Source organism: Atractosteus spatula, chromosome 18 (assembly GCF_055471065.1).
Source record: "Atractosteus spatula isolate fAtrSpa1 chromosome 18, fAtrSpa1.hap1, whole genome shotgun sequence".
Classification (NCBI taxonomy): Eukaryota; Metazoa; Chordata; class Actinopteri; order Semionotiformes; family Lepisosteidae; genus Atractosteus; species Atractosteus spatula.
In genome coordinates, this window is record NC_142723.1 from 11,051,253 (window position 1) to 11,078,562 (window position 27,310).

General features: G+C 37.0%; 1 protein-coding gene across 1 annotated transcript in view; it reads right to left on the reverse strand.

Annotated features, from left to right (window-relative positions):
• The window catches only part of hs3st4 (heparan sulfate (glucosamine) 3-O-sulfotransferase 4), a 119,927-nt gene extending 95,388 nt beyond the window's left edge, over positions 1 to 24,539 (reverse strand). The window contains exon 1 of the mRNA XM_088936567.1: positions 23,263 to 24,539. Coding sequence (XP_088792693.1) covers positions 23,263 to 23,897 — 635 coding nt within the window. The 5' untranslated portion in view covers positions 23,898 to 24,539. The remainder of the gene's footprint in view (positions 1 to 23,262) is intronic.
• Between the last annotated feature and the right edge of the window lie 2,771 nt (positions 24,540 to 27,310).

Genomic DNA, 27,310 nt, shown 5'->3' on the forward strand with positions numbered 1-27,310 from the left:
CATTAGTGCATGCCAGCAGCCGTATCACCCTGCAACTCACAACTGGCAACCCACTGAAGCTAAGCAGGTGTGAGCTTGGTCAGTACCTGGATGGGAGACCTCCTGGGAAAAACTAAGGAAGAGGTGTTAGTGGGGCCAGCAGGGGGCACTCCCCCTGTGGTCCATGTGGGTCCTAATGCCCCAGTATAGTGATGGGGACACTATACTGTAAACAGGTGCTGTCCTTCGGATGAGACGTAAAACTGAGGTCCTGACTCTCTGTGGTCATTTAAAAATCCCAGGGTGTTTCTCGAAAAGAGTAGGGGTGTAACCCTGGTGTCCTGGCTAAATTTCCCATTGGCCCTTACCAATTATGACCTCCTAATAATCCCCATCTATGAATTGGCTTCATTACTCTCTGCTCTCCTCCCCACTAATAGCTGATGTGTGGTGAGCGTTCTGGCGCACTATGGCTGCCGTCGCATCATCCAGGTGGATGCTGCACATTGGTGGTGGTGGAGGGGAGTCCCCATTACCTGTAAAGTGCTTTGAGTGGAGTGTCCAGAAAAGCGCTATATAAGTGTAAGCAATTATTATTATTATTAAACAGCCTTCATATGATACTATGTGAACAGTTTAAATGAACCCTTATTATAAGTTTTTATTAACAGTGTGTCTTCCATTGTATTAATGTAGAATTTTCTCTCATCTTTGAGCTAAAAGCTAAAAGCCTTCAGCCCCAGAAATCTGATAAAATATCTTTGTTGCCCTTCTATTTTGCTTTCACACAAAAAGAGTAAATATTTTTTAGAACTTGTGTGTACAGTACGTAGAACTTCCAAAAATATGAATGTGTTAACTTTTTTACAAAGAAAAAAATACTCATATTACTAATACAACTCCTACCCCTGGATGAATTCCAAGAGAGAATGGATTTAAAAATCCGTAGTAGGTCAAGATGGGATGGAAATAGATGGCAACAGAACCATCTCAATAGTGTGCTGTGTAAGATATAGTAGTTCTAAACTAGTATAGAGGCTAACAAATTCTCGCTAAAATCTCAAACACCACTATACATCCAACCATCTCAACTGTGATTCTGAAACAGACTAAAAAATATCAGTCTTCTTTTTAGACTGATTCAGAAAGACATAATACTGAAAGAAAGAGATACTGTATTTAGCACATCTGATTCCTTTCATGCAAAGAATTGGGTAAACTCCTCCTGTGTTTCCATTATGTCATATTAATCTATTGTTGTTTTCTGTTTTTGTGTTTAATTGATAGTAACCGCCGAAAATAAGCAATCCTGTCTTTTAAAATTGAAAACAATTTCAAATATCGCTATTTCAAAGGATAAAAAGACTAGGTTCTACTTACAAGAAAAGAAAAAGGGAGATAAAATGTTTAGGGGCTGTCTAGAAAATCAAAGGAACTAATTACTGATGTATAAAGCAAACTGCATTTTCACATATCTTATAGCACATTCCAGTAGTTTACTGTCAAGCAGGGGAAGGAAGCCCTTTATAAAAATAATGACATGAGCCACATGCTTATAAGACGTTAAGAATGTGACTTCTATCACTGTGAGTGCAATATCTCTTCTTTCTTATAAAACTGTCTACATTTCACACCAGGATAGCTCTAATATCCTGCTGTGAGAATTTACAGCTCATCACAGATTTATTTGCTATTATTTATGGGACAGTGAGGGAGGAAACATGTTTGGTGCCTGCCTGCACAATATCTGACCTCTGAGAGAACTTAATTCTTTGCTTGATCTTAAATCAGAGTATTATGGCACAGCTAATATAGAGAACTGGCATAGTGCCATTCCAGTATGTTCTTGATAATAACAAACAGGATAAATCCCATACTGTATGTTCATTACCCATTGTTAATTTATCTTTGCGTATCTGAACCTCTCCAATTTCTGTCACCCTGTATCATCACTCCACTTTTAATTAGATTAATTTTTAGGTAAGTTATAAACCTTCACTTTCAACATGACAAACTTTTTGTATTTGACTCTAACATACAGTTTGGTACATAACCTCAGGTATATGCCCCTAAAAAGTTATGTTATTGTAACATTATGACATTGTGAATCACCACATGTAGTTAATGTGTTCTAACTAATTTTTTTACCTCCAAAATGCTTCATGTCCATTGTGTTCACTGAGCCTAATAAGGATGGATATCACACCATTATAACTCCATATCGCTTTTCCAAATGACAGATTTCAAGAGAAAAAAAAGTCTAGTTCTACACTCATTCTTTCGAAGCACAGGTTTCAGGGAAAGAAGAAATGTCAAAGCATGAAAAGATTCCCAACAAGAATTTCTACAAAGCCAGTCTGTATGTGTAAAAAAACCAATGGAACATTAATACTTTTTTTCATAGGAGAAATTGCATATCTGAGAACAGGTCACAGTGGGTAGTCATTCATTCACAGGCTCTCATTGACCTTAATAAACCAGGAGAATGATGCCTTCTGATGGCAATGCAGCTCCCTTCAGTGAGTTCCTTTGTTACAGTTCTCTCACAGGTATCCATTATTCCGTTTGTAACTTCCACAGCTGTCCAACACAGCTCAGAAACCAGTAGGAGAAGCAGCAGCCAAGCTGTTGCCTCATTTTCAAATGATCGGCTTGATACAGAGTCAGAACTCATTTGCATTTTCATTTTCAAACTCTATGTTCAATAGAATTTCCCGCATGTGCATAATGTATTATGAAGAACAATTAATGAGAACAAAGAAAAACAATAAGCAGTATGGCTGCTATTATTTACTCCTGGGCAAAAAAATACATAAATGCATTTCAAAATCTGCTAAATAGAACCTGTGCAAAAATCATGAACTAAAACCAGTTCTGTTCTGTTTTCTGTTCCATGTACCAAAAAAAAGATACATTATAAAAACCCTAGCTACACATCTGCTTGATATTCCTTTATTTTAAACCTGTAAAAGCTGAATGGTGATCTCCTCAGCGGTCATAGCAGCAAAGCCAGTTGGAATCATGGATGAATCCCATAATCCAGACAGAACCTGTTTAAATCTGGGCTATACTATTAGAACACTGGGATTAACCAAGCAGTGATGTGCAGTAACCAGTTGTCTCTGTGGTTGTGCTGGCCAGGATATCCCCTACTTGCAACACAATGGCAGCCTCTGTCTCCTGTTAAGGGCTTGTGAGATTGCAGTACTGTCCATACAAGCTGCATCACTCCTAACTAACACTAACATTCCTGCAGGGCACGTAGGACATGGAGTGTGTAAAAGTGCACATTTCAAAGGAAGGCAGGCATTGCCTTCATGCCTGCTGTGCTTGTACGAGGCTTCTGGCTGTTAGCTGAGCTGATAGGCAGGCAACAGAATTTGGGAGAGGATAAAGAGAAAAATAATTGGCAATTCAAAATTGAAAAACACACCATATAGGCAGGAATGTTTGAATTGGGTGTTCATTTATCCTGGTATAGTTGCTGTCGACTGATTTTTCTTCTTTTAACCATGTCAAAAAAGTAAACAAAAGATTACGAAGACAGAAATGCTCAAAGAAGACGCTTTCTTTCTGTAAAAGCTGCAACTTTGTTTTAATGACCTTTTCATGAGCTGTGCTTATTAAAAATGCATCACCCCCAGAGAAAACAGAGCTGCCACACTGTCTCTCTGATATCTGTGTATCAGAAAATATGAACGTTGCTCCTTTTCTCTCCTGACTTTATAGAGATTTAAAAAAAATCCCTAAATTTTTTATGTCTAAAAAACATAATTAAAGCAGCAGTTTAAGAATAACTTGTATCTGACATTTCAGTATAATCATATATTAAATGTCAGGTGATAATTGTAAATTATTGCTTTTGAAGATGAGACATCTGTTTTGACTGATTCAGACAGAGTGTTCTTACAAAATAATTGCTGAAAGAAAACGCCACCTGCACTAGAAGCACCATTATCAAAGACATAAATTCCAGGATTTTTTTGTCACTAGGTCCTCATGATAACCAACAGACCCTAGTACCATCTAAAGAGAGTCAGAAAAAAAATCAAAGAAGTCTGTTTTATTTTGGCCCAGCTCCAAGGCTATCACCAACAAATCTTTTTTTTTATCTAATACTGCAACAGTGTAAAACTAAATCACAACAAAAGAAAGCATCTACTTGAAATGAAAGCCTGATTGTTTCTGGGGATCAATCTGTGATAGTGGAAGGCTGTTGATGGGCAGGTGAGATCTGTACTGTTGAAACAAGTCAGCTGCTCTTCAAAGAACAGCAGCCAATGGTAAAACAAACAGCAGTACAAGAAAATCAAAGAACTAAGAACCTGATTGTGCAGGTGAAAATGTGTTTGGACAGAAAAGAGGCACCAGCAATTGATGGAAAGGACCAGGCTGACAGTTTACAGAACTGTTTCAAACCAGGATAATCTAAAACTGAATACTACTGTACATGTTTCAAAATATAGAAGCAGTGCTCATTGTAGTAGCAAACAAAAGCTTTCATATCAATGGCATATCAACCTTTTCTAAAAAAAAAGGGTCATTTGTCCTTTATACATTTCACTGAAGTGGCTGAAGAGATCGGAGTTAAGACATGCTTCTAAATTCATATACAGTATGTGTCCTAACCGACATTAAACCACACAAAATCATTCTTCAGTTATTTGTTTTCTGTGTTGGTAGAACATAAAAAGGTTTGATTGAGGGAGAACATGCACATTGATCTTACTTTGTATTATTTGCCATTTCAAATCTAACTGATTACGAGGTTGAAATTTTGTCTGGACTAGAAATGTTCCTGGTTTTGAGGTAAATCATGTGCTTATACTGTATATTTCAGGCCGATAGATCAGTGATGGGTTACACACATAGAGACAATGAGTACAAAGAGGAGCAAATGTAACACATTCCATGCCATGAAAATAATAGAGAAAATTCCCTGGCACACAGCTTTATGAGCAAACAAAGAACCATGCTTCTCTAACACTTCTGGACAGAGGTTAGCAGATCCTATTTGGTGTTTCAGAACTTGCAATAGTTTTGTGGCAATGACAAATTCAGTTTAAATGTTATGCTTGAGATATCTGGCCTTTTTGCATTAGTCAGTAATGCCCAAGAAATGTTTTGAACTAGTCAGCCCATAACTTATGTCAATGACTGAAAATATATCATCCAGGGAATGGCCATCCAGAACCAACTGGCCAGCAGCCATATCACCCTGCAACTCACAACTGGCAACCCACTGAAGCCATTCCCATTGGCCCTTAGCAGTCATGGTCTCATAATAATCCCCCTCTATGAATTGGCTTTATTACTCTGCTCTCCTCCCCACTGATAGCCGGTGTGTGGTGAATGTTCTGGCGCACTATGGCTGCCGTCGCATCATCCAGGTGGGGCTGCACATTGGTGGTGGTGGAGGGAATCCCCATTACCTGTAAAGCGCTTTGAGTGGAGTGTCCAGAAAAGCGCTCTATAAGTGTAAGGAATTATTATTATTATTATTATCATCATCATCATCATCAGACCTTTGCTCTTCAGAGCCCCCTAGCAGATACTATCTCTCAGCTGTGAATTCCTCAATTCCTCTGCCAAAGTAGATATGAGTCCAAAGATGCGACCTAATCTCTTTATATTTTTGTGAGAGTGAAAAGGCTTCTGAGCACTGCATTTCATTGAGCCAAGTGTAATAACAATGATTATTGCATTTTTATATATTGCATATTCTTTCACCAATGATGCATGGAAGTGAAAAATAGAGATTTAATTAAAAACATGTTTCATGGCTCATTAGGCCCAGCAGATAAGACTTGAAATCATGAATATATGCAAGAAAAACACATTCTCCTCCCTGGCCAGACATAACAGTGATAAATACAATCTCTAACAGCAGTTCTCAAATTTTAAAATTTAAATGATCTCAGTCAATTTCATTCAAACTAATACAAATAAATTAATTAAAAATATTCTAGCTTATTGTTCTTAGGCATCTCCATTCAAAACACTCTGTAGATGGTTCATGCAGCTGTAACTTGAATTGAAAAGCATTTAATAGGTCAGCTGATGGGAGAAGTATCTCTGCACACTATTGATGCTACTTAATATCAAAGACAATTGTTAAAAACTACCACGGTAAAGTGGTTTAATACAGCATATTTTGTGGTTATACTGTATCATTATCCCACCCTTTTATTCCGTCATTCTTTCATTGTGATTTTACTGCGGTGTACTATATTTTTGGTTGTTTGTATTATTTTGTATGTATATACAATACACCACTGCATAGGTTCAAGTAGGTAGCTGCATGAGCATGAATAGGCTGCAAAGGAGTAAGTAGAGGTTTATTTCACACTGAAAGGAAAAGGAAAGAGATGCAACGTTTCAGCTGTGGAGCCTTCTTCAGGCTCCTGAAGACTTGACACCTGGCACCTGAAGAAGGCTCCACAGTTGCATCTCTTTTCTTTTCCTTTGAAATAAACCTTTACTGTATATTATGTAAATTAATTACATACTGTATATAAGAGATTTAATATGTCAAGGGTAAAAGGACCAATTAAAGTAATATCTAATGTAAGTTGCAGACTACTATTTGTAAGGTCAAGGTCAGGTATTGGGTAAGTCTTGGTGCAATGGAACACTTGCACTACGGGTAAGGGTTACTCTACATTTCCTCCACTGGACATAGTTAAGTGCTGTTGATTATAGCTAATTGCTAAACATCTAAATCAGTTCTTAACCTGGGGTGCACATACCTGGGGTGTGAGATAACTTTTCTGGGGGTGCAATAAATGCCAGATGTTTTTAGAAGGTAAATTACTGAAAACACAAATTAAGCACTTGTGTATACATATTTTTTTACATCAGAACTAGGTGTTTAAATGTTAAAAAAGTATGTTTTTCATGTATTCTTATTTTACAACAAAATTAAATTAAATATACAATGCTATCTCTTTCATTCTATAGTTTTGATACTGTTTAAAGAACTGACCTACTTCAATGATTTTTGATAAGAGGTGTGATAACATATTTTGAGAACCAAAGGGTTGCTGGCTGCAGTAACCACTGATCTAAATCATCCTGTGTTGCTTATGTTATAACTTGTTTTAAAGAGTTAAACCACCTTAAAGTGATTAAATATTCTGTAAAACGTTTTACCACATATCAAACTAACAATAATCACTTAAAATTTGAAGGAACCTTGTAAAATCCCTGCTTTGTCCTTCATTGTTGTTCTATACATTAATTTCAGTACAACACCAGTCACTGGAAGAGGAAAATCATTAGAGCATTAAGAAAAACTCTTTACAATTACTTATTTTTTTATTTTAATTTCATTATTACATTTTGCAATGAGCAAGACTGTGAAAATGAGAGCAATAAAATGAAGGTATAATTAGCACATTTCAAATAAGATGGTTAAAAGCAAGCAGTAAGAGTAGGTTTTCCTTGCGTGTACAGTAAAGTGACTACAGAATTACCATGATAATAAAATTGCCATCAAATTAAAAACACAAGCTAACAGACTGCCAGAGAACAGTTCAGCAGTAAGGGCTAATAAAAAAACCTTTATATCTCTCTTTCTCATTCATATTTTATTTGCTTCTCAGCCATCATTGTGACTCATTACTTTTCATGTGATGTCCCTTTGTTCTCTGGTATGTTCTCCATCCAGCATCTCACCTGTGTTAATTTGGGAGTGAGCACTCCTCTCTGTGGTCATAAGATCCTCCTAAACTGAAATCAATTAACCAACTAGTTTTTTAGCAATCTAAATCCGCATCCATCCATTTTCTAAAGGCTTCTTCCAATACAGGGCTGCAGGGCAGCCAGACCCAATACAGAAAATGACAGGCGTAAGACAAGGATCACCTTGGATGGGACCCCAGTCCATCACAGGGCCGACACAAAGACCAAAAACACACACCAGGGTCAGTTTTCCCAGAAGCCAATTAAAACACCAGTATGTCTCTGGACTGTGGGAGGAAGCCAGAGCACCAGGAGGAAACTCACATGAGCACAGAAAGAACATACAGATAGCAGCCCAGATCCAGATTTGAACCTAGGGCCCTAGTGATGCAATGCTGTTGTGAGGTCAATGCTAACTACTGTGCCACCACCATGCCATAAACAAAAATAAACATAAAATATAAAAATGTACAGTACATGATTCATGTAAATTAAGTAAAACAAATTAGTGAAAAAACACAGGTACAATATACTACATAATGAGCAGCTTCTTTAAGGCTGTATAACCAGGATAAAATATCACATATGATCAGGAAAGAAACAAATCTATAAAAATGTACTTTCACTTAAGGATTCAGACTGTCATATTGATATAAGTCCAGTGATCTGCAATTGCTACTAAAGCAATGATTAGACTGGAAATGAAGGAGAAGACAGGAGACGTCACATTGCAGCTTACAAGGTTTTAGTAGGTTGTCTTAATTTATTAATTCATAGCTGACATATCACAGTACTTAACAAAATGTGAATAACTGAAAACCATGTTGTACCTTGTGAACTGACACTAACTGAGTTATGTATTCTATTTTGAATCTTTCAGAAGACTTGTGGACTTTGCATGTACTACTTTTATTACTTTATCCCTGCTACTAAAATTCAATGCACCTACTGTAAATTTCTGATTCATTAGTAAAACTGATTCATTAGTAAGACAAAAGCACCAGAAAGAACCACAATCACATTTTTATGTGAGGCTAAATTTGTGTGAAAAGTTCGAGCTACTATATACATAATCAATACTCTGCAGTATTACACATATATCCCACACAATATATGTATAGTAGCCAGCTCTAAATTCATGATCACTGTGGTATGTTCTCATCACTGAGTATCTTATATCCAGGATTCAATTGCCTTCTCCCAGGCATACTCCCAGCTCCAAGACAATGCCACCTCAAAAAAGCAACGAGGTCAGGTTTTTAGAAATGTATCCTTCTGATACATCAATCTGTGACAGAAATACTATTTCTGTGTCCTTGTTACTTTAGTTGGTTAATTAATATGCCAATTCCATGCTAAAGCCTTGAGGTTTTCCTTAGTTTATCCCAGGTAAACATTCAGAACAACAGAAAGATAGCTCACTGCCAACTAGATTTAAGAGGAGGCTTAAAGAATGGCTACAGAGACACACAGCCAAGGGCTACAGGTAATACCTAATTTACATTTGGCAAATAGCAGAAGAATATCAAAATAATCTTTCTTGATTTAATTGTGTCTCCTGCAAAACACACAGAAACTGTAAAATGTACAGAGAATCCCTAAGTTTTGAATGCAAAATTTACATTGTATAACTTGTCCCTTTGTGGAATCTATGCATTTTAAACAATATGGACATTCTCAAAGTGAACTACCTTCCCATTCCAAAACTTTCAAAAGTATTCAAAAGCCCTGTGAAACATAACAGAGGAAATACGAAGCACATGACTTATTTCTGTACCCCAAATGTGAATCAGTCATATTTTTTTGTAAACAGAAACAACATAACAGTTCAAATCCTATATCAAACTCAAATGCTAAATGCCTAAGACATCACATAAATCAGTTTTCCTGATTGGTCATCATTTAGCAGAATATTAATGAACTGAAGAGAGCAGATCACAAGTGGTTGCAGCAGAACCTGGAAAAGCTGGAGAGGTTCAGCTTGATGGAGTGGTTGTTTACCCCTCACGAGAGGTTTAAGAGATTTCAAACAGCTTACAGAAAATACATTCTTGAAGAATATCAATGCTAAAGGAGGGTTCATGACATACAGATTGCTGGGGTATGATTGAATTGACATCAAGCACTTTGAATTAAAGATAACTATTTTTGACAATATTTTACATACACAATATTGAAAGTCATTCCTGTCTGTAGTATCCAATTTGTTTGTATTGAGAAATACTGTATTGTCCTAAAAATCCAGGTTTCTTTTCAAATCAGCTTTCAGTTTAAAATCCCCAAGAGCTTGACTACATTTTGAGGTAACTGTATTTCTAATGACTCTAGAGTTATTGTTAAACACATGCCTCATCCAGAGTCTTTCTCCCAGACTAATTAAGTTTTCTATGGACCTGTGCAATGGAAAACCTTACAGATGTCATGGGAGAAAGTGCGAAGTAGGAGCTATCTGCGAAAGTTAAAATAATTCAAAATCAAATTTCACTTGTGGGTACAGTTTACAGCTTTCATCAGTAACACTGCCATATGACAGGCCCTGGACAAGCCACAGATGTCGCTGATACACTGTTACGCTATCGCACAGCAAGTTGGGGACACCATGACTGACTCAAAAACAGCTGGCCTGGAGACAGCAAAACAACTGGCTTTTGCACCTTAGAGATTCATGACAGTTAATGGCTCAAACCACTGATGTCTGTACTACTGGCCCAATTTGCACTGTCTGTAAGTACAGACAGTATTGGTTCTGTTCCACCTTCAATGCATGGTAGGTCCTTCCTTCTCCTTTTTTTAAGGAACACTGCAGTGCTGAGATGCTTAGAAATACTGTAAATCTGTGTTGTGCTGGTTATAAAAAGGATGAATGCATTTTAAGTGTATCTCTCTTCAGTTTAAAGGATGTGTGTAGCCCTTCTCAAAGACAAGAAAGACAGTTTGAGAAAAAAATTCTCAATCATATTTCTCTATCAAATATTCCTCTAACAGTGTAGTAAATGAAATTAAATGAATCTATTATTAACAGTACATAGCAAATTTCACCTTTTCTATGATAAACTTTCAAGGCTCGGTGGTCCCTTTAAGTAAGTGAAGGGCTTCAGCTTGAAATGGCGGTTGCACAGTGACCTTGAATTACCAGAAGCAAGGCCTACCTTCATTATTTATCAGCAAGATCAATTAAAATACTTTGTTTGCAGCACAACGCAACCTAATATGTACTGCCAGTGCTAAGAGCTAAATATATGCTTATTTAAAAATCAATTCATTCTTAAGATTCTCTTTGCTAGTCTGGTGAAATAAAACAGAGCCGAGGTTGATCATCACAGTGGAGGACATCATTATGGGGTTTATCGTGAACATGATTAAAATTCATGCTATGACTGGCCCAGCTGGGATCGCAAATCAGAGGCAAAACAGCCTATAGTGCTTTGTCCACAACTTCAGACATCAGCCTATAAAGCCACAGAATGAAAAAGATACTGAGCAGACTAACTGTCGTTTTGACATTCATTAGGTTCTGTGATATATCATTGTTCTTTCACTCGTCAATTTTCACAGTGATGGGAATTAGATTTGCTTGGACAGGAAGCTACAACTTGTCTCTCCTTTAGTTCATTGTGTTATGGGAAATAGTTATAAAAAATTAAGTTTTAAAGGGCTCTCTCTGCAACTCCTGAATGGCACCTTTAGCTCTGCAGAGTGCCCTCTGAGCTCACCTCCAAGCTACAATTAAAAATAAAACCAACCTCATGTCTTCTCCAGCTAACAAACCCAGTTCAATGGACTACTGCATGGTGAACGTTGCAACAAGGACATAGGGATAGACGTGGGAATCAAGAGCTAGCTCATCTAAGGCCAAGAACTGGAAGCAGTTCTTTACATTAAAGGTGGCTGGTGGCTGTCACAAGCAGTCCACATTATGTTGCCGAAGCAGACTAAATTGGATTTATCACATAACAGTTGGATAAGACACTTGAATCACTTAACTTCTAGAAGCCAAGCAAGCAAGATGGGCCAAAATGTTAACTTCTCATTTGTAACCTTTGTTGCATTCTTAATTCTGCTAATCAAACCCACAAGTCTTTCTGACAGCAATGAAAATACTGGGCAGGTTGGTAAATGTGGATATGCAGTATTAAGTTTCCCAGAAACTCACTTTAAAGTCACAATTTGGCAACAAACAATGAGAAAAAAGAATAAATGGAAATAGAAAAGTTTTCCCACAGCTCTGCCAACACCCCTCCCCCATGTATTATGCATTGCAACAATTTACTCTTCTTCTGTTGCTGATTGCTACTGTATAAATGGTATACTATTTAGAAGCATCAAAACGCAACACATGATAATAGGAAGCAAAAATGTTGTGTTTTAAAGCCTCCTTGTGTTATCAGATGTATTCTATAATAAATTGCAGTACAAGAAATTAAACTATAAGTAAATTGGATGGGCTCCCAATTTAAAGTAAAACAGTACAGCATTTACATTTAGCAGAGAACAAACAGAGAAATAGAGGAGGTAGCAGAGCTCTAGAATCTTGTTGGAGGTAGCTGTGAGATACAAAACGCACCTTCTTATTTGAGAAGTGTGAATAATCCCATCAAAGTGGCAAAGTACATTGATTGTGTCCTAATCCTTTGTTAATGGCACTTATCCAAACTATGCAATAAAATATTATCACCTCCAGCTACATCTATTAGCATAATTCCACAAAGCTTCAGATTGTATCCTACAGATTTAGCCTTGGCCTCTGAGGAGATGAGCTAAAGCTCACGTTTTATCTAACACAGAAGCAGTTTCTTCTGCAATTTCAGAACACTGTACATCAGCGTCAGGTAAAAAAAGGTTGTCCGTTAACCCTGAGGAAACATAGTGCCGTACAGACTCTACTTTATTCTGCCCTGATCTTGTCTCCTTGTTCAAACCCCTTTACAGTTCTGTCTGATCTTCATGTAAACAGCATGTTGACTGCAGCTCACGCATTTAAAGCATTGCTCATTTATTGTTTCACACAGAGCTACAATCATTGAAATGCTGCATCCTGTTGGAACTGGCCTTGAAATGAAAAACCCCATAGTGTTTTTTTTTAGAAAAAATAAAATAAAGCATAGAATAACAATGAAACAAACAGCATAATCGCAACAAACAAGCATCTCCACAACAGCTACCGCATTAAGCATCTAATGATTTTTTTTCTTGTGTCAGGGTGACTCAGTGATGTAAACCAAAGCTTTAATTCACACCTCTGGAGACATGCAACAGTATAAGTCCAATGTTATAATTGAATTAAACCTGGTGGCTTGTGTTAAGCACATCTAAAATAGAAGACAGACAGAAGCTGATTCCAGAGGCAAGACTGAGCTCATTAATACAGAAGTGTCTCCTAGTGATCAGTGTAAAGAAAATTAAAACATATCAAAAGGCTGTCTAGTCCCTTTTCAATTTAATTCAATTTATTTTTATATAGCGCCTTTCACAACAAGGTTGCCCTAAGGCGCTTAATAATGCAAGTGACCATACATTTTGTCAATATGGAACAGAAGACCAGAAGACAACAGAGGACAGGAACCAAAAACTCCTTAGTAAGGAGAAAAAAAACCTCTAGGGGTCCAAGGTCAACAGGTTGCCCAACCCCTTTGGGCATGCTAACATTATATAATTAAAAAAAGGAAATAAATGAATGAGGGTATTAATCCATCCATCCATCATGTCTTCTGTGGGTTAGTACACCATGCAGATCTCTGTAGACCAGTAAATTCCTCCTAAATTTCACACTCACAGCACTGCATACCATTGCACTAATCTTAGTCATTGCCTTGATATTCATTAAGTAAAGCTGCTTTCAAGTCTACCTAGCCTGGTTTGAAATACAGAAACTTTGCTCCTTGTCCCAGGCAAATTCACAAATTAATGACCTTTGTCTAACCCGGAGGATTCATGATTCACAGATTTTTGAGTCAAATTTTGAAACCTGTTCCTGTTAAGTAATCCTTACATGACATGACTAATTCCTAGTTTGAAGGCTGTGTTCTACTTGGACAGATTAGGGGAACTGAATCTTTTTGGTCTGGAACAGAGAAGAGTACATTATGGGGGCACTCAATCCAAGTACTCGATCCAAGTACTAAAAATCCTCAAAGACACTGCAAAAATCTGAAACGGGATTTCTTTAATGTTGAAAATGGCAACCCAGGGACATAAGAGGGAATTAAGTTCAGGGCTTTTCAGGACAAAGAACAGGAGACAAAGGTAACGTGGGAGCCCAGAACAAGGGTCCTAACATTGTGGATTCCTTAACCCATGATGGGAATGTGACTCAGAATACTATTAAAGAAATGAGAAAGATGGAACAAATGGCCTCCCAGCGTTTGTAACATTGCTTCTATTCTTGATATACTTTCATATTCAGCTAAGTATAGGTAGGGTAGATTTAGTGTCACAGTACTGTATGTTTGTAGAAAAAGATTCAATGACTAGGACCTAATGGTTAAAGGTTTGTGGTGAATTAAGGGAACCGTGCAACTCATGTTTCTAGTATCGAGATATCTGAAAAATCTAGAAACATTCTTTAAAAGGTTGCTCAATAAATGTTTATGTACCATGACTACAATATCTCTTTTCATTGTTCACATCTTCAAAGTGAGTGCAGCGAACTTACAACCAATTAAAAATTTGTCAAGCTGTGAATCACAAACTAAAGAATTACATGTAGTACTTTAGCAGCAGCACATGATGGTGCATTTAGCTCATTCATGTTACTATTTGTCAATGCTGGCAAGAAAATGATACCAATTTTAATTAGGTGACGTACAGTATAAACAACATTTTTTTAGGATGTAAATGACAGTCAAGCTCAGAATAGGGATATAAAGTTTCAGCAACAGACGAGTTCACAGCCTGTGTGTGGAAACATGGGAAATGATTTGGAAAGGATGTAAAAAGTGGGAAGAAACAAGACAACTGTCAAAAACAGTTACTTTTACTTTTTACTTCACCTTACTACCAGACTGGAACAAGAAGAGGGAAAGAGATACTTTCCTCAATCTGTAAAGCATGTACTTCAAAGAAAAACTCAGATTAACCCCAGTTCTTCTCGAGTGGAATAACATCAACATTCAAATCCAAATTAATCCTTCTCTAACTACACACCATACCAAGCTCCACCTCTCTCTTTCAAGTAAAGCAGCCTAGGCAGAAAAGTGTCTAAGTCAATTACATGTCTAAGATATTTTTGCTCAGGTCCTCGAAAAGTCACAAGCCACCGGGTTTCATGCATATTCCAGCTGTCTAGTTAACTGTCCTTTGGTAAATGACATGTTTATTCAACCATGTTCAGCAAGTCTGGCATTCCATGTCTACTCCCAAGCAGATGTCCAGGATTGAGTTTCCATTCACAGCCTTGCAATTAGAGGAAACCCACTGTTTCTCTCTGTTCATCAGTGGTTTTTGCTCAGCACCTTCAGAAACTGGCCATTAGTTGGTGGGTAGCCAGCAGAAGGTGTTGATGATGTATCAACACTTACTCGTTAATTTGTTTTCCTTTCTGTAAAATGACAATCAAGTGGTTTTCTGCTTTTCAGTTTTATCTTTGGGTGCTATGTTTCAATTCTGGTTTATTGCCAAGATAGTGACATGTTAAAACAATGGGAAAAGTCTGAAGTAGCTGCTTTCAATGCTTAGAAAGCCTTTAATTGGCTTTTTGGTGCTTACAAATATAACAATCTGGAAATCTTTCCAGAGGTGTCCTGAGACCAACTATAACTAGCACAGCCCTAAGCACGAGACTCAGTCCTGATTTTTTTTTAAAAAGGCCCAGGAATATTACAGACACAATGCTGATGAAAAGGACCTCGAGGCACATCTACACACGCTGTGATTGTGTCTTATCTAGCATATGAAGATATGTTGTCGACGCTGGAAAGGAGAGGAAAGTGCGACACTGTACTTGATACTGATGATACTGTACTCTCCCCTCCTGCTAGGAAAGCACAGACTGAGGCAAATCCTCTTTGCTCCGATTTTAGGTCATGGAGAGATATGACACTCAAGTCAATCAACAGAGGTACTGTATGAAACACAGTGTTTGTGTTTCTCGCTTTTAATTAACCATTGGATTGAACAGCATACAGGAGATTCATGTACAGTAGGCTGAGCTTATTTTTTCTGTGTATTTAAAACAAACTGTAGGACAGATACTGTACTCAACCACAAACTTGAAATGTACTGTAAAGGTGACTGTGCTTGAGTTGTACTGTATAATGCAAGTTAAATAAGATACACATTCGATATTACTTTCTACAGTGCAAGCAAATAACCCTGCTGGTGGAAAGCAATGCAGTACTGAGCAGATTACCACATTATGTACAGCTTTGTGTGGAATTAATTTTAATTAATTCAAGTTCACAATGTGCATTTCAATGTGACAAGAATGCAGGCTGGGTGTTGGTCAAGAGGCACCAAAGGAACATACAGGCAGAACTAGAAAACAAAGCCTTTGTACTAATTACAGTATGAGCCCTAACAAAAGCTACTGAATAACTGAGTGCAAGAAATAACTGATGGTGACAAGTCCTTCTTTATTTTCCCTTGCTGTGCATGAATACTATTTACAGTTAATTGTTGAGCTGTACCAGCTTCCACTGAGTAGGTGGGGGAAACTGAGTAGGAATCATTTTATCACTCAGAAAGCAGTGTGTTCAAAGTTTCAGTGACATCCTTTAAGAGCTGTCATTGTTCTGGGAGCCAATTAAAATTTGGGGAATGAGTAATCCCAGTTGTGCTTAAGAAATTATTTTTAATTTGTAATTATTTTCCTTTTGTGGAAGGACAACACTAAGCACTATGAAGAAATCTATGTAGGTGTTTGCAAAAAAAAGTTGACATCTCATAAGCCATCTGTAATTTGACACTACTATGTGTTAGCCTATGACGCTGACAGAGTTTTCAAGAAAGATTTATTGCTACAGAGCTAGGTAGTTTGTTGTTTCCAGATAGCGTGAAGAGTCTTGCAAAATACAAGACCTTGCTATCATAAGGGGTTATCTCAAATGGATACACTAAATGATAAAACCATGAACACAAACCATGTAAATACAATATAAATAAACCTATTTATTTTCTAAAGATGTACTGTAAATGTTTAAACCATGAACACAAACCATGTAAATACAATATAAATAGACATATTTATTTTCTAAAGATGTATTATAAATGTTTAAATTCCAAACAAATTAGGTAAATCCATCATTTTTTTCAACACCTGATACTTCCTGCTTTATTTGTTTTACGCTACTTATCAAAGGTGGAGTCTTCATAATACTAATGCAATTTCTCTGACATTCATTAAACCACAATCATCTGTCAACAAAAAATTATAGCTTCCCAACAAAATATATCAGCTTCTGGTGAGGGTAGAAAGGATTTTAAAACAGGCAAGTTGCAAGGCTTTCTACAACACTTTATAATCTGTTGCACTTCCAAAGCAGACAGGAAGAATGATTCATTATGTTACAGAAAGTACAGTACCAAAGAAAGTATAATTACTGTCTACAAAAAGGACATGGTTTTATTTTTAAGGACGTGATTTTAAAATAGGCTGAACAAACAAAGGGCATCCTAGTTTTACAATTATATAGGAAAAAAATATTTAAAATATAGCAATATACTACTAAATATTCTTAACAGCAAATAATGTAAAAAATGGTTTGAAAGGGTTACATAATATGACTATAAAGAGATGCTCTTTCAAAAAATGCATTCCTATAGATAGAACCTTTTCCAGGCTTTCAATTCAGTTCTGATAGCAATCTTGACAATGGTTAAACAAATTGTGCATCGTGTTCCGGCTACAAGAAAAAAAAAAGTGATTGCAAACCCCCAACTGATTCTGTGCATCTGATGAGATTTCTGAGTTAGTGCTGAACGGAACATCAGATGCTATAAAACAAGCTTACCCTGTATCAATCACAAGGCCATAAATTGAATGACATTGCATTACGTAAATAGTTTTCTCCATGTGAATAATAAAATAGCGGAATGCTACAAAACAGACATGCTAGTATAGCAGTTAGTCCCTTAGATGCAGCTGATACTACAGCAAGCCCTTAACCCTTATTTTTATGTAGAATTATTATGCACTTGAGCTTACTGGTAAAACAGATTTATAGGATTTGATATTGTTCCCATATGCTAAGCCATGTGAAACATTTCTGCAGTACATCATCCAGAGGAAGTCATGTAATAGACGATTATGAAAAAAAAAACTGCTTAAAGGATTTTGCTGATTCTAAGGGACTTAAAACACATCAATATTCTGCAGTATTATTATTGTAAGCCAGCCATAATGAATATCCAAATGACTTGCATTAACATCAAGCATAAACTGATATGGTACCTGCGGCCTATGATGTTCTCTGTCTTATCTTATGTATCATAACCCTTCAGAAAATTAGCCATAAGAAACAGTACGTTCTTACATTCTGCAGTGCTTGTGCCATGCATTGTCTTGGCTTTCCATTGATTTCCTACTGCTTATATTAAGATTAAATATATCTTTCTGTACTTTATAATGCTTTCAATATTCAGGTACACTGTACTGTGATTTTAGCACAATTCACCTGTCTAAATGTTCATAAAGACAAAGCACAGATTCCATGAAAACATCAAACAGTACTGTGTCTGATTGTTGGTATTCATGGATTTGATATAACACAATTTTGGAAAACACGTGAAGCTATTAAGTGCTTAAAAGTGCAATTGGCAGAGTAAATTAAAATTTAATCTGGACCAAGGCTGAACAACACTTTTAGTAAAGTTTGAGAAGTTGTGGGTGAATCATACTACAGGCATAATCATTGCATGTTTTTTTTTCCAGAGTACATCTGACCTGGGGAAGTTGGTTAGTGTCTGACTAGTTGCCACTCAGTTTAATTTTCATTTCAAGTGGTTTTCTTCTGCCTCATAATCACGGAGCACTGATCTGTGCAGTTTTTAATTTCCTGTGAAAAACTGCTCATGCTTAAACAGTGTTAAGAGCTGTCAAGATTCTCATTAATTAGCAAGCAAGATAGATTGAATCTGTGAAAAAGACACCTTAACCTTATTCCTTTTATTCACAAAAAGGGTCTGATAAGGTGTGAATAAAATTAAAAATGGTTTAATTTGACCTAGCTATTCTAACAGAATCCTATTTAAAATGTTTTATTTAAACTGCATAATTTTACTGAAACTATGGTTTGAATATTAAATATCTTCCACACTTGCTGCATAACATTTTTGGAACCCCCCACCAAAGAGTATTAAGCTTGTGCAGATAGCAGGAACACTTTGAACAACTGTAAGCACATGCATTAAATAAAAATATAGAATATTATTTGACAGAACAGTTCTTAAAACAGCAGAAAAAAAGACACTACAGTTAAAATGATTTTTACATTTCTATTCATACATTTTAAGCAGGAAAATCAGACTCCCACTGCACAGCATAGCAGATTGAAGCTTTCTAGATTTTATAAACTGCAAGATCATGTATATGAACCAACAACAGATGTTGGATATTTCATGTTTGTTACATAATTGTGTGCAATCCAACATAAGTAAGAAATTAAAAATGTATTTTCTGTCTCATCAGTACATTTTATACAAGCGTCGGCAGATCCTAATACCTCAGTGGAACTGCAAACAAAACCTGTTTCTTTACATACATTGATTTTACTAAAATATAAAATAATCAGGTGAATATTACTACAGCTATAACACAAACCTGCAAGTGAAAGAGGGACGGAGCCACTGATATACAAAATAGACATCTGAATATGTGCACTGGAAAGAGCTTGTCTACTTCCTTGGTTTAATAATACATTCGTAGTGACACTGTTTATAACAGGGGGTAGTTTTTAAGCTTCAGTATAGAAATTACCAGTGAGTTTCATACCCTACCAATGTGCAAAAATCTTTCAGCTACCACGTTCAGTGAACATTGATGGTAATGTTGATGTTTATATTTCATGTTCGTCAATCAGCATCCATAGATATTGTATAACTTGTATAAGCTTCTCTCTCAATCACGCACTATGTGTGTTCATAGATGCTTATGCATACTGTAATTATGATTTGTGTATTATTTAAAATATTACATGTTTTAACTACAAATAAAATTGCATGCAAGATTTGGTCAGCACGTCAACATACTGTACACTATGCTTCTTTGCTGTAATCTATTGGTGACACCGGCAATAGTTTAGTTTTGAAGTTTATCACTAGTTTATTTGGGTGTCATTATTTGCACCTAATTTTACAGCATGGATATTTTACGGAAGCTATTCAGGTGAAGTACTTTGCTCAAGCGTACAACAACAGTGTCTCACATGGGATTACAAGTCCTGAACCCTATCCACCTGCTCTCAGTGCTGTCCTGTGTGTCTCTTTCTTTCAGCCTGGAGGCTGATCTGCAGATCTCTTCAGACAGATCTAAACGCTTTGCAGATATGCTGGGCAGTAATTTTTTCTTCCATATCACACAATGATCAAAGACCACTATCCCCACTGCTCCAGATGTATGCAAAGAAATAGTGGCAGACACCTTATTCCAGGGTGATCCAACTTCAGTCCCTGGGAGGTGGTGTGTCTGCAGGCTTTTATTCTAACTTAGTTCTTAATTACCTACATCAGTTCATTATTGGTTTAACTGGACCAATTTACAATCTTCCTCAAACTTTCTAGCTGCTGTTGCTTTGAAAAGACCTAGATAATGTGAAGACACAACAACCCTACAGGATCACAGCTGGACAGTGCTGCCACAGACTGTGTACAAACAGTAAATATACACATCTACTGTACATATGCCTGAGACATCAATTACATTAGAAATTACTTAATTTACAGATTAATATAGATGAAGTCCAAGACATTTTCAGCTTTGTAAAATCATCGCAAATGCAAATTTCTTATTGAATATTAATTTGCACCTCTCGTATTTTGTGTGCATACTGTCCAAGTTGGAAGGGAAAGAAACTTTTTTTTTCTTAGAAAAAAAATGACAACTACTTTAGATAGACAGATATATAAGCATCTCGACAGATAGATTCTAAATGATTAATTTGCCAATAAAAACAGACATGCCTGTACTTCATTAGCGAAACAGTTTAGAGACCAAGGGACATTAGAGAGCCAGTCTCAACTGTATTTAAATATATCGAGATGGAGAATCACAGAATTATTAATAAACAAATAGCCGAACTGCCAAACCCTGTAAAACCCTGTATAAAGTATGGCAAATAATGTATTCCCAATTACTTTCAAAGCATCCTTCGTTTCCATCGGTATTGTACTGTATGTTCTCAACGGGTTTTAGCTTCTAATCGGAAACCATACATGCAAGCTGAATATATATTGTCATACTTCCCCTTCCATATTAGAAGACACTCCAAACTAAACTCACTTGAGAGAAAATACCTGCGATTATCCCTGTAACAGTGGTGAGGAATGTCCCTCCCAAACCCCTTTAGACTCTAAACAATACAATTTCTGCTACAGAGATGATAAACCAGAAAAGGGATAAATCCTCATGACAACATCTGTAAAAATTAATTCAGGGGAGAATCCCCGCACCACAGCTGAGCGCTGAGAAAAAAAGGTCACATAAAAACATCAACTTTTCTGATGACGGCGCTATACTTACAGTACAACAAGCAATTCGCCAATATTTTCCAACAGTACACAGGCCACTGTCCATGCCTTCTTTTTTAATAAAAGAGGTTATGGATACGGTATTTATTGTTCGGTTGTTACAAACACTTTATAAAAGAAAGTAAAATGTCTTAAAGCATCCTCTGTAATGTTATAATTTTCTGTTTCCTTTGAGTTACAAGCCTTAAAACTTTTCCTCAATCAACCAATCGCAACGGTCAATGCGCAGTTGAACTGCAAATATTTTCTGTCCCTGAAAGGTAAATTGTATTAATTAATCGATTTTTGTAGTTGTGAAGTAATTTCAGGATTTCATGAAACTGATATTTCAGCATTAAATTTGTGGAACTCTTATTTATTGCAAAGTTTCTATTTAAAATATTCAGCATTTTTGATAGTGTGTGTGTACAAGCTGCAGGCATTAACAACATTCCGAACTTTAATTTTCTCCATATAAAGAAGAATTCATATGTACTGTATGTTAAACGAGTTTAAATTAGGCGTCATAAATATTTCAAATTAAGGAAGAGAACAGATGTAAAGAAAGAGTGCAGTCACATATATGGCAGAGAACATGGTTTGATTACTAGCCCTCCAACAGAAGTGTAGTGAGTTTTTACTTCATCAGGACCACAAGTAAATTACTTATAATTAGATAATTGTTTTCTACTGTAAAAGGTGCTATCAAATCCCCTCAAATTGCCGTATTCTAAAATGTAAAATGATTTTAACATGAAAACCATTTACGTTCACCATCAATTTGATTTATGTGTTAGGAATCTAAATTATATTTTTCCTTTATACAGATAGAGGTAATTGAGAAATGCGGCACGCTAGTTACACATGAAATATCTGAAAATAAGAGCAAGGGAAAAAATAATCATTCAGTAGACTGCTGTCTTGATTTTTAGAAGATTCAGAAATAGACTAAAACAAATCTCTGTTTTGATTTCCAAGTTCTTTTTTCTTATTGTTTACAATATAAACTGTTAGAGCAAATCAATTAACTAATATTAATAATAAATCCGACATTATGTTTAACCCTGAAGTTAAATCTTGCCGAGACTTAAATGTACCTGTCGATTTGCAGGTTTTTATTTAATTAATGATTTTCTCACCGTACTCTCTGCCACTGAAAGCTTCGCAATAGCGAAGTTCGTAAGCCTTCCACAGGTGTATCTCAAACTGCGAGGCGTCCTTATTACTGTTCATTCTTTTTCGGTGACACTGACACGTATTGACTGAAAGTTCAGTTCTACACCCTTGAGTCCTCAGTGGTGTCAGGAAAGTACGACATTCACAGATCTATTATCCAGTTAAAAAACAGTGACAAGTCACTTTACACTTACCTGCAAAAAGCAGATACTTAATGGCTTTGTAAGGATGAACCTTACAAAGACCTCTTCTGACAGCACTAATTATCTTGCAGTCACCAATACTGAGCTTTTAAAAGTATAAAAGTATCTCAAAACGGATTCAACGTTTATAACGATTTTATGTAACATTATCTCAACCTCAGCAGCTTTAACTTTAGCAGCAGGAGTACTATAATAAAAATATAAAACCTGTTTAGAAAAAGATTAGTTTTCTTCACTCGTAGTTCTTTTCAGTGGTGTTACAGGGGCTGGGAGGTGTGTGTGTGTGTGTGTGGGGGGGGTTATTTGCGAGAACCTCTTCTGATGAAGACCGGATCATGAAAACAAACACCCTTCCGAATTAACCTTTGCATTGTGCTGTTTTTCACCGCCACCCATCGAAACTCACAACTCAGATATTATTAAACGAGCACATCTTTAATGTGTAAACCTCTGGCTACAAATACACAGGCAGCGTTTCGTGTGTTGGTATTAATAACTGCCAAACTAATACGGAGAAGCACGACCCCGTTAAAGGCAAAAATTGGAAAGCAAAAGGGCGCACCTGTACCAGTCGAGTCCTTTCTCGTAGTTCCTGTCAAAGAAATGAGGCTCAACCCCGACTGCCCTTACGTCAGGATGCACCCTTAAAGCTTCCAAAAGAGCTCTGGTACCTCCTTTCTTCACCCCAATTATGATGGCTTGGGGTAATTTTTTTTCTCCATAATCCGGGGTGCTATTCCCCGATCTGATGAGCTCCTCGTCCGTGGTGCTGGATTCTTGGTGCTCTTTCTCGAAAACGGCATGCTGGCCCCGGGAGCTCATTTCAGTAGGAGCAAGCTGAGTCCTGACCCACTCGGTTGCGCTTTGTTCGATTCCAGCATCACCCGTCCGGTCCGCAGCGTAGAAGGCATCGCCTGCCGGGGTCTGTTCGGTCGCCGTTCTTCCCGTCACATCACCTCCAAGATAGCCCCGTGATGTGGTGGAGTAAAGTTTCTCTCTTAATGCCGTGAAAGTTGTTTCATCAGTCACCAGCCTCGCTTGGTACAAGTAGTTTTCCTGCAAGGGGAACTGCAGCGAGTTGTAGCAGCTCATCAAGCTGTAGAACAGGTAGGTGACAGAGAGGGAGAGAGTGAACATGAACAGTATCTTCCGAGGCACTTTAGAGGTAAAAACTGAAGTACTGGACCAAAATGCCATCTCTGACAGCAGTGATCCTCACAGAGAGATGGCCAGACATGTTTTCACCTCCAGTCTCGCATGGACCCTCAACAATAATAATCTGTCACTATCAGCACTATAACTGCTGAAACTGCAAGTACCTGGACCGCTCACCTAAAAAAACACCAAGACGCACATCGGGCCAGATTGGACAAAAGATCGTTAAGATTCTAAAAGAATATCGCCACTCATTCTTGAATATCGATTTACTTCAATGCTGCCAGCCTTTGTCACAATTTACAGGGCTGGACCTTTAGATCGGAAAGGCTGTGATCTTTCCTTCCTCCAAATGAGCAGCTCGGCGTGCAGCGAGCAGAGCGTGATGGACGAAGTCTTGACATTTTTGAAGAGAAAATACCAGCAATTGCACAAAGTCTTGGAAGTAGTGCGAGAGGGACGTCTTCATTCGCCGCACGTCCCCAGAGCTGCTGTCGGTCTGCCCCTTGTTACGCACAGAAACTGCTCACAAAATGACCAAGCAAGAATCCACAGAGTCTTAATGAAAATTTGATGGTGGAATTTCCATGAATCCAGGTCCGTTCGATAGCCGTAGTTCCTTTGATAATCTGCTAACTTTGTGCAGAGGAAAGTGTGCTGCTTCCATATAAATATTCATTGACCGTCTCCACTAGTTGGGAGTGTTGCCTGCTGTCCTGACGCCCTTAGTTGATTGGTAGACAGGATACGCGCATCAGCAGTGCGAGCTCGTCAGAACACAACCAAATCAGTTCTAACACAGCGTTTTCGCTACGGGTTTCACTAGCTAGCGACGGAGTTCAGTTACCTTTTTCTGTCACATCTACAGATACAAATTTACTTTGATTAACTCCGAAGATGGTAACTTTGATTTTTCCAAACGAGAAATTATTAATTCTTTGCTTTTCGCAAGCTAGCTCGAGTGGGAAGAAATAGGAATAAGGAGCACAGTACCTCATGGCTTGGAATACTGAGCGCACAAGATTTTTATCAACTAGCTCAAATGCTGTGTAGCATTTATTTTCTGGAGTCCTGCAGCGCGTCTGAAGCTGGGCGCCTTTCCAAACGTTTCAACTAATGACGCTGGTCTTCTATACTTACATTTAATAGAGTATACACCTGCCATTTGAAATTCGACATCAAAAGTGGTTTGATGCTGTTCTGAATGTCTGCATACAAGCGAGGAACATTAGGAGCACAGCTACTGTTCCAGTGGTTTGTGCACCTCGTAAAACTTAATTCCTCTTACAGTAGGTCCGTTAACATTGTGGATTGCAGGTGGACACCAACGTTGATCTCTTAGATCAATAATAAAGATGAAGGTTTCAATTTGCATAACAAAGCTGACGAGTTTAACTCCAGGAGCAAAGGTGTTAGAATATGATCATTTTAAAACGTGTAAAATACAGGAGCAGCCAACACACAACCACCACCACAACAACAGCAACAATAATAATAATAATTCGACTTAGGGAGCTGTCTGTATTTTCAAACTTCTGAAAAGTTGAATACGTTGATGAAAGCAGCTCACTGCTGCACTCTGCTGACCATATTTTAACAGGAAAGTGATACCTTTCCATGATGTGGGCAATATTTAAACAAAGGTGTTTTGTCTGCGTTTCAGCAAATGTTGGAGAAAGGACAATGATTTTATTTTTTCCATACACTTTGTATACGAAAAAAAACTCAAATAATTATTTAACAGTGAAACTTTTTTATTTATAATGATGTCAGCCTGAATATCATGTTATGTCAAGGATATCAGGTTTAGTCATTTCTCATCCATTTAATTAGCTCCATGACGAGCAACCTCCACACCTGCTAACATGTTAATGTGATTAGATCATTATAACACATGTTATAATAGAAAATTTCTGTAGTGAACAAGAAATTACACCATTAATTAGAATGCAACGACACATACAACCTGCATTCAAAATTCAAATGCTCACACTGCATAGGAAAATTCTCATGTTTCCCACAGATCCTCTACAGATATCACCCGTCTCCACAAGCATGTGCATCATGCTCCACATGACACTTGAGTCTAAACTATTGATGTCTTTCTGATTCTTTCTTCACTAATTATGTTGCAAAGACTGTATATTTAATCATGCTAGTGTCATACAAAACAGTATTGAAAATATTAGTCTTTGCAGTATAAAAGGAAAGCAGGTTGTGGGAAATTTTAGTGAAAACATACATAAGAACATAAGACGTTACAAACAAGAGGTCATTCAGCCCATCTACTCCACTTCTAACTCATTTTGTGTTTTTAAATGAAGTCATTAAAATGATTTCAGCTTTCACCTACTATTAAAGGGCTTGCTGACATGCAGAAGAACAGAGCAAAGCTCAAAAATGAGGTGGATTGAATTTCACCCACCTTGTTCCTCTGTTTACTAGTATCTTAATTATCTGAGAACACCACTGAGCCATTTTTAAACCTTCATCATGACATCACCTGACAGAAATCATGCTCCAGTAGAAGAATAGGAGATTAATGGATTACAAATACTGTATTTCAGATCCTTGTATAAGGCATAGTATGTCCTCTTTGAGCTGTTCCTGCTGTTCGTAAGGCAGGTATTATTTGGTGGAGGTTCTTAATATTTTGGCCAGTGACAGTATGAATTATTTTCTTTTGCATAATTATTTAATGATCCATTCTGTTGGATAAAGCTTATTCCGCAGCATTAATGACAAGCTCTTACCTTCAGTTCAAAATTTAACTGATTAAAACTGCTTCCTCTTAAAGTTTAATTGCCAAAGCTAAAAAAGACTAATAGTATTCATTTCTCAGATTTGCCTACAGAGAGCCATCTATGGCAAAGCTAGCTAGGGTATTATTCAGCTTTTGGAAAAAAAACTCTTAGCACCACAGGCTTGGATGATGATCTAACTCCTTGATTTAATTTACTTGATTTTTGTGTAAAATAAAAATGTTTTTGTTTAATGTAAAGCAAGTTCAGAGGCATTATAAGTACTAATAATGCAAAAATGAAACCTCATATTGTCCAACCACTAGCAATCTATGAATAAATTAGATTCAATAGCATTACTAGAAGGCATAAAGTTTCTAAGAACTCTTTACAGGGGTTGTAAATAAATGCATTGAAGTTGTTTATTCACTTTGGAGTCATTTATAATCACCTTTTTCATGTCTGCGTTACATGTATCTGTGATAATGAAATACCATGCACGAATGCTTAAGAGCTCATTTTCACTGTTGAGCCTTTAGTCCTAATACCTCCTATTTTTCATTTATTTTTTTGCAAATGGAATAATCATTTAAAGGAAATGAATTGCTCAGGTGAAAATGAAAAATTAGCTGGTTAAAATCAATCCGGGTAGATGAAATAGCCACCTTTACTGATCTTATGAAGAAGTTAGAAAATAGGTTTTTGATGGCTGTA